Source organism: Panulirus ornatus, chromosome 16, assembly GCF_036320965.1.
Source record: "Panulirus ornatus isolate Po-2019 chromosome 16, ASM3632096v1, whole genome shotgun sequence".
Lineage (NCBI taxonomy): Eukaryota > Metazoa > Arthropoda > Malacostraca > Decapoda > Palinuridae > Panulirus > Panulirus ornatus.
Window position 1 is genome coordinate 12,504,035 of NC_092239.1, and position 8,536 is coordinate 12,512,570.

At 44.5% G+C, this 8,536-nt stretch overlaps 1 protein-coding gene across 2 annotated transcripts in view; it reads left to right on the forward strand.

The window, feature by feature from the left end:
- The window catches only part of LOC139754146 (alkylglycerol monooxygenase-like), a 33,406-nt gene extending 25,656 nt beyond the window's left edge, over positions 1-7,750 (forward strand). For both annotated transcript variants that reach the window (XM_071671284.1, XM_071671285.1), the window contains exons 5-8: positions 988-1,257; positions 1,651-1,802; positions 2,121-2,372; positions 3,818-7,750. In XM_071671284.1, coding sequence (XP_071527385.1) covers positions 988-1,257; positions 1,651-1,802; positions 2,121-2,372; positions 3,818-4,090 — 947 coding nt within the window. In that variant the 3' untranslated portion in view covers positions 4,091-7,750. The remainder of the gene's footprint in view (positions 1-987; positions 1,258-1,650; positions 1,803-2,120; positions 2,373-3,817) is intronic.
- Positions 7,751-8,536: the final 786 nt, after the last annotated feature.

Sequence of the window (8,536 nt, forward strand, 5' to 3'; positions counted from 1 at the left end):
AACCCTGGAACAGGGGCTGAGCGAACGCACACCCCTTCCTTACAGAGTACCAGCAACAGGAAGGTGGGACGGGCTGGCAGCAAACAGAAAGTATCTCTCCGACGACTGTTAACGAGCAACACCATCCAGGGAAACACCCTGACCGCCAACGCATAACGTCCCTTCCTGACAGTGTAACAGCAACACTAAGGGACTGGCTGTCGACAAAATTTCGCCCCGCCATACGTTATTCTGTTACCCTCCACGAGTAAGTAACGATGCCGTAGTACAAATACCAAAATGGGTGTCTCTACCCGTCTTACCCTCGCTTTGACGTCTGGTATCGATATCCGCGGGCGAGGTCAGAGCACAGATCATGCGTTTATGGCTCCCACTAACCACATTAAGATCTACAGGTATGAATAGGTGACACTCCACGAGAAGTGGAGCAGCTATCCATGAGGGAGAGGGAGGGATGATTCCACACGGGGACCTAGCAAACTAAAACTCAGGTGAAACACGAGTGTCTCATTTCCAGGAAACGGTGAAAGGCACGAGTGACCTGTCGTATGTGAGAGTTATTATTGAGTCGATGGACTTTCTTTTAACTGTCGCTCACCACTGGGAAATTCTAGACTTGAGAAAAGAGGCGTGTGAGTTGCAGGTTGTCAAGTCTTGTATGTGAGGTAGACCGTGTATGTGTGTTTGTGGGCTGTATGCCAGAAGCCTACGTGAATGCAAGATAGAAAGGAAGGAGAGCAAATCAGGTCAGGGAGAAAAACATGACAGCCACTGTAGTGCTGGCTGAGTGCATCTCCGTCACTAACCCTCCCGATGCTCAGGCGCTAGGACTTCCTTGATCGCCGGTTGCCTGCCATATACTGCCTGAGTGTGTATGTGTGTGTGTGTGTGTGTGTGTGTGTGTGTGTGTGTGTGTGTGTGTTTTAGTATACCATAAGGCACCTATCAGACCTTGTGTAACCTGATGGCCTCGTATGTCCCCACCAGAAATAAGCATCCTTTGGGCGTGGCACCAGGTCCACCACTCACACGAGGATTACAATGTCACCGTCGCCCTCCGGCAGTCCATGTTCCAGCGGCTGTTTGGCATCTTCTTCTACCAACCCATGGCTCTTCTGGGGGTCCCACTGCCCGCCATATGCGTCCATTTCCACCTGAACCTCCTCGTCCAGTTCCTCATCCACACCGATGTCATCGGCAAGTGTGGACCGCTCGACTGGGTCCTCAACACCCCGTCGCACCACCGCGTCCACCATGGTAACGTTTTACAATGAGAATATATACTCTTGTTGTCCTCCACAATGAGCAGATCTTTCTTCAGTCATTCTCGACAGCGCTGATGATACAAAGCCACAGAAATGCTTGGCGTGGATGCACATCAGAACGTCAGATGTACTTTTCCTTTCTGTTGGCTAAGGTCTGGAGTCTTGTCAGATTAGGAATTTTGTTATCAGTCAGCGTAGCTCGTTTAATTATAAATCTATTTTTCAGATCAGTTCCAGCATTAGGCTTGGTACTTTGAGTGAATGAGGTATATATATATATAAAATCGAGGACAGAGGACATAATTGATAACATTGATGATAATGATATCTGTGCTAGAGATATGAGCCTTTCGTGAACCTGGCTCATGTTACCTACCGTCCGCAGGAGCCAACAAGTATTGCCTGGATAAGAACTACGGTGGGTTCCTCATCCTCTGGGACAAACTCTTCGGAACTTTCGCTGCCGAGAGGGACGACGAGGATATCGTGTACGGCCTCGTCGATCAGCCGCAGGCTACTAACGTCTTCTATCTCCAGGTGCTGTTCTTATTCTCCCTTCGGGAACCTGGCTGAGGATATCGTACTTGCATGGCTGAATTATCGTATATGGTGTTATTGTGGGAAGTTGCTGAGATTGTCGGATTTATTATGTTGTTATTGTTCTCAGTTATACAGAAACGCAGAAACAAAAGCACGAGACTTACCCGTCTGTTCCACTGAACAATTTTTCGCAAAGTTATCATCAGGTACTATCACAGTGGCATGCCACCCTCTTGTAAACGTGGCTTTGAGCTTTACATTACATTCGAATCTTTCGAATCGTTGTGATTGTTTCTCCCTTGACGTCCTTTGCAGTTCTTCTACATCCGAGACATCCTGAAGAAGGCGAGGAACCAGGACAGCTGGGGGAACAGCCTGCGGGCCCTCCTGTACGGACCAGGTTGGTCTCCAGGTTCGCCTCGCTTGGGAGACATTGACGCCTTCCCGGACGTCAAGGCGCCGCGGGCTAAGTACAACCCTCAGCTCCCGCTCTGGCAGAAGACCTACACCTCCGTCCACTACCTTATCCTGCTCTTCCTCCAGCAGATGCTCACGTTACACTTAAAGGTATGGGAAAGTTGTATCATATCTCCTCCCTCCCGTAAGAGGCAAACATACAGTGCTTCTTCTTTCTTATTTTCTTCTTAGATTTGCTTTTAAGAAATCAGTGACTCATCGCTGGTACAGTGATGTGTGTATCTCCCTTAGTAGGGATCATGATGCCCAATGACGGTGCCAGCGGAGACACAATTCAGTCACTCACTCCAAAGAAAATTTCATTCCCTAAGCCATATGCAAATCGCCCTGGGTGTCTTTTTCCGGCTCTTCTCTAGCTTTTGTTTCCGTCCGAAATCATTGATGGTACGTTACCAGCGAGGCGAGACTTTTCTCTCTTCGAAACAAGTGCGTCAACCTCTGACCTCTCCTGTCACCGATAGGTCTTTCTGGTCTTTGCCCCCCCCCCCCCCACCCCAAGTAATATATTTCAAACAGCTTCAGTCGAATCTACGTTTCCTTTCCCTTTCCAGTTCGCTCATCCCAAAAATTGTCTCTCGTGATGAAAACGCAATTCTGTTTGGTTCTCTCTTCTCCTCAACTCCGCCTTCTTGACTACCATTTCCTCTGACTTCTGATTAACACAGTGTCCCTCCCTGTAATCTCTTTTCTTTTGCTCAGTTTACCAAGCATTGGAGACATTTAAAACGTATGGACCACATGCCATTCCTCCATGTGCTCTGAAAGAAGGTCCCTCTGAACTTGCCTCCGTGCTTGCTTCTCTGTTTCGCTTCTGCCGAAAAAGATAAAACGTTCCCTCCGTCTTAGAAACATACACTAGCGTAAGCTATACCAAGGAAGGATGACCAGTGAATCCTTTCGGCTTTAGTCCTATTGACGTTTATAATCCTCCAAGTGACTGAATCTCTCCTCAACTCCCACATCCTTAAACATCCTTAGTCTCAACGTTTTCTTCCTGTGTGTCAGCGCGGCTTCCGCAGAAGACAAAGAAAACGTATATAAATTCAAGGGTTTATACTCTATTATCAAGGGCTATTATTGTAGGAAAAGTTATATCATTGTTCATAATGGTTGTCATTGTGTCCAAGGTTAAGCCACTGTACTTGAAGATTAAAGACGCAGGGTTCCATGATGAAGTCATCATTTCTTCAGGGTTGTTACTGAACTCAGGAGTCCAGGAAGCTTCAGCTATAATGTGGCAATGAGGAATCAAGTATTTAGGAATAACTTCTTCGTTCTCATGGCCCAAGCGATCATTGCGGAAGTACAATCCCTGAGCCGATGGATTCCTTATCGCGATCCTTAAGGGAGAGTTCAGTCACTGGGAGAAAGGATTCTATCACAATCCTAGAGGTTTTTTAAAGGGTTATATACTAAATGGTCGGATCACTAGATGGGTTAAATCACACACTAAAAGCTGTCATGACCTGCAATAAGGTATATGATGACGTCAGACGTCGTGGACGATGTCATACGATCACCTCCTTCTCTTACAGTCGTACTCGTTGCTGACAGCCTTCATCATGGTCCTCTTCATCCTGGTCTCCATCTCCAACATCACAGCCATGTACGACCGGTGGATGTGGTGCGGGGTGGTGGAAGTGACCCGCTGCGCCGTCTATATCGCCTATGCTCGCGCCTCCGCCATCACCGGCCTCCACACCCTGGACGTGTTCCTCCTGGCCTGCTTCTTCGTCTCGATGGTACTCTGGACTCTGAGGGTGTTGCTGGTCAGCCCCGCCCAAGCCAAGGCGCTCAAAATTTCATGAGGAGGTTCATGTTATCACCCCTCCCTCTCCTCCCTCCCTCCTACTCCCTCCTCCTCCCACCCTCTACAACACACACACGCACACACACACGCACACACACACATACATGATAATGTGAAAAAAAACATGATAACGTGAAAACGAAAAACTTTTCCAAGTCAGAAGAAAAAAGATATTGTGAAACCTGTTTGTCTGTAGAGGGTGACTAAGTAAGGGTGTTGTGAACAGCTGCTGGGATCCGGTTTGTGACTGCAGCCACTTATCCTTCACTCATTACGGAAAGGCTGCTATGCCTGTGTACATAAGTCGAGGGATTAAAGTGCTTGAGAGAGAGAGAGAGAGAGAGAGAGGGGGGGGAGGGGGGAACGATGACTGTTTCTCATAGTCTTGAGAACAGTATATACTACAATTGCTCAAGGAGAGACTTGTAGAAAATAGAAATACAAAATTTCCTGTGAGGTACGACGTACAACCTTGTGGCATTTAACTGTGGGCATGACCTTGTTAATAAGAACGAAACGAAATGATCTCCCAGATGGGCATGTTGATTACCTATACGTAATAGACTAACCTAGAGTGAAAAAGTGTTACCAAACTAACCTTAAAGTGCCATGAAGACCAGTGAAATTACCCATGTGCCTATGGGTGATTACGTGATTAAGAGAGATGATTACTTTAGTAGATATTTTTCCTGTACTTGCTTTATGTTTTACCTTTACGTTTTACATATCTGCCGACACTCTTCCAAAGCCCTGGTCTCAATAGATGTGCCATGACTTAAGAAACTTCATTAAAAGTGACATATTTCAAGAGCATTGCCAAGACATGACGTCATTTCGTTAACATATGTGCCGGTGTAGTGTAGGATATACAAACAGTTGCTTATTACCTGCTCCTCCTTAGTCATGCTGAAATCATCTACAAATTCTCTGCGTGTCTCCCTATCTTAATTCTCTAACCTGTTCAAGAAGGTCTCTGATAACCTCTGTCATCACACACACACGTAGCCTCGAAGGGATCCAATGGTCTATTGCTGTTTGAATTCTTTGGTATTCCTTATGCCACTACTAATCAAACTTACGATAACACTACGATAGACAGAACAATATGTCATTATTGAATATATATGATCCAAAGATTAAAGGTAATGTACGTATATTCTTCATGTAAACCAAGATACCATATTCGGTAGGGTTTCGTCTGCACGAACGGTATGCGTAAACTATCAGATTTCAGGAAGAGGTTTGAATTAATACAGATCTATCATTGCGATAGATTAACCTACATAGTGGTCATATGTTCAGGTAACATGTAAATAAATCACATGACACCGTGTGTGTACAGAATATACAATAGAAATTTACGTAAAAGTGAAAGGAAAATTCCTCATGGATTAAGAAAATGTCTAAACTTCAGAGGAATATTCAAACGTATTGATTACATTATGCTTTATATTGTGTTCACCTGAGTCTAGACCATTAAAGTGCTTCTCGCTACTATTCCGTTAAGTCTTGATTCTCATTTTCCTGAGATGTGGACGACGTTGAAAATTAACGACTCTAAACCTAAGCATTTCGTAACATTTGCTTCGTAGCTATCTGGTCTTAATCAGTCATAACATGGAAGTCTTTACTACGACATTACTCTCTTTACTACATGAAAACAAAGCAGGTAGACTGCTGAACCTAGCCACTTGCACCTAGCTTGGATTATTATCATGGGGGTTGTGTGAAAAAGGGGCATCTGGTCTACACCACCCCACCCCTTGTCATCACTAAAGTACATTATGCTATTTTCTTCACTGACTTCGTTACACCCTTGTCTCCACTACACCTTTATCTGCACCACACCCTCGTCTTCATCACACCCTCATCATCACTGGGCCCTTACTATAAACTAATTTTCATTACTCTCATTTTCACTGCACCCTCATTCTCACTGCTCCCTTATCTTCACAGCATCCTCATCTTCACTAAGCGAGGTTCAAAGTCGGCCAAACCATTATCAGTTTCCGCCAGTCTTGAATTTACTGAGCCCGGATCATTCTAATGTTCATCATGCTCTCTTTCACTATCCCATCATCTTCACAATACCCTTATCTTCATTAAGCTAAAGTCAATATACTTTTCTACACTAGGCCCTCATCTTCACAGTACCCATATCTTTACTGAGCTAGGATCACTGCCGGCGGTCTTCGCCACACTCTCATGTTTACAGTACCCTTATTCCTTTCCAACTAGATTTGTTATCCTTTTGTTCACCCTACACCTCCATCTTCACGTACTTTTTTCTTCACTAAGCCACCAGGGCTTGTGAACCTAGATTGGATCATCTAGTCTTCGCCAGTACGCTTTTTCACTACACCCTCGTCTTCACTGCAACTGACATCACCACGACAACCCAGTTACACCCTCCTCTTCACTGTTATGTCCATCATCCCTCCACCTCAAAAATCAATACACCTTTCGATACCACTTACCTCTGACCTAACCCTATGGTGAAGTCAAAGGTTAGATATTTCCACAGACCTACAGACTGGAAGACAAACAGACACATGAAACTATTATCAACGTATAGACTTTGCGTTTCCTTAAATGGGTCTCGTTTGTACATTACAAACCATTGCTTTTCCACATTTAAAACAAGTGACAGACATAACCTTTGCTGAACATGTGGTTCAAACCTATATACCTCTATCCTGTGGATGTTAACTCTCCCATAACATCAAGATCAAATCCCAGCGAACCGATACGGTTGACACACACCAAGTTCAATTGTCTAAAAAAAAGGATCAGTTCAGTTCTCAACAACTTAAGAGCTATAGGATTAGATAACGTTGACAGTATTAGATGACATTCTCCCATAACATGTAAACTAGCATTAGCTAACGGCTCCTTACACAGGAGTTGAAGGGCTGGCTGATCTTGTGTCCTACAGGACAGAGGAGGTGGTTTTACCCATTTCCACCAGTGTACATCTCTACAACTGGGCGAACACAACCCAAAATTAGCTGAAAGGGATCCAAAAAAACAATTGAATACCTTACTAAGAACTCGTATCGTTGTCTCAACTTATATGATTCCGAGGCATTGCCCTAATTACACCAGTCCAGTATGTAATACTATTGTCAAGTACACACACACACACACACACACACACACACACACACACACACACACACACACACATAAGATCTACTACATAACTCCGTTGTTAGAGGACTTGACGTACATTTCTCTCGCCGGGCTCATTCTTCATGACCATATTGACAAGATGACCAAACAGGCCTATAAAACTTATCTGTCTTTAAGCATAACAAACAACTCTAAGTTCTTACATACACTTAACTACTACCCTAGTTATTGTAACAGGTACTGTACCACTGGACACTCCCACTAAAGCAGTGAGTGGTGGATTGTCCCTTTGTCGTCAACTTCAGACCCTAAGGTCTCAGATTTCGTGAACTGTCCAACTACCCTACTGACACGGGCAATATATACGAGGACGTCTCTTTCTATTGTAGCTGAGCTCTGCAAGCCCATGAGCCTCTGTGATGTAGCCAGAATCATCGACATCTGTGCACTAGAGTTGGTCGAGTGACTGTAATGACATTGGCCATGCCTTAGCATGCAGGGTGGTAAATAAAGTGATGAAACTGAATTCGAGTATATTATTCATCCGAGCAACTTTCTTTTGAGCTAGTTTCTGGTTTTTTTTTCCATGTTGGATGAGAAGGATACACAACAAAATCTCTAACACCTGGAAACTTACCAACATAATATCAGTCCTAAACCCTTCCAAATCACTCAACTACACCTCCTTCTAACGCCCTATATCACTCTATTTTTCAGTACCCAACTCTATAAAAACTGATCCACAACAGATTGAAGCAAAACATTTCACCCTCACCTACAGAACATAGCTTCAGATCCAAACACTCCACCACCGCACAATACAAGGACTTCATATAACATATCCTTAGATGGCCTTGAACCAACAACAAACTCCTGTATCGCACAATATCAGTGGCACCAGACATCAACCAAGCATTTGACGCTGTACTCCAACACATTCACAAAATATACTTGACACCTTCTACAACAAAGGCAAAAAGTGGTTGGCCTATTTCTCTGCTGGCCGCCATGCCGGCGTCACTCACAGAAGCTACACCTCTAAAACCCTTAAACTCTGCAATGGAGTTCTCCAAGGAACAGTTCTTTCTCCAACCCTCTTCAGTCTCCTCCTGCACGACCTATCATTACCGTCAGCAAGCTCCGACAAGAAGATCCTCTCTTATGGAGACGACCTCACCATCATATCACAACCACCACAATAGCAAAAACAGACATGCAACATTGCATTACACAAATGAGGCAATGGCTGACCCAGAACAGGATATCTGCTTCACGGGTCTTCAATCGCTCTTTTATCCATAGACAGGCTCGG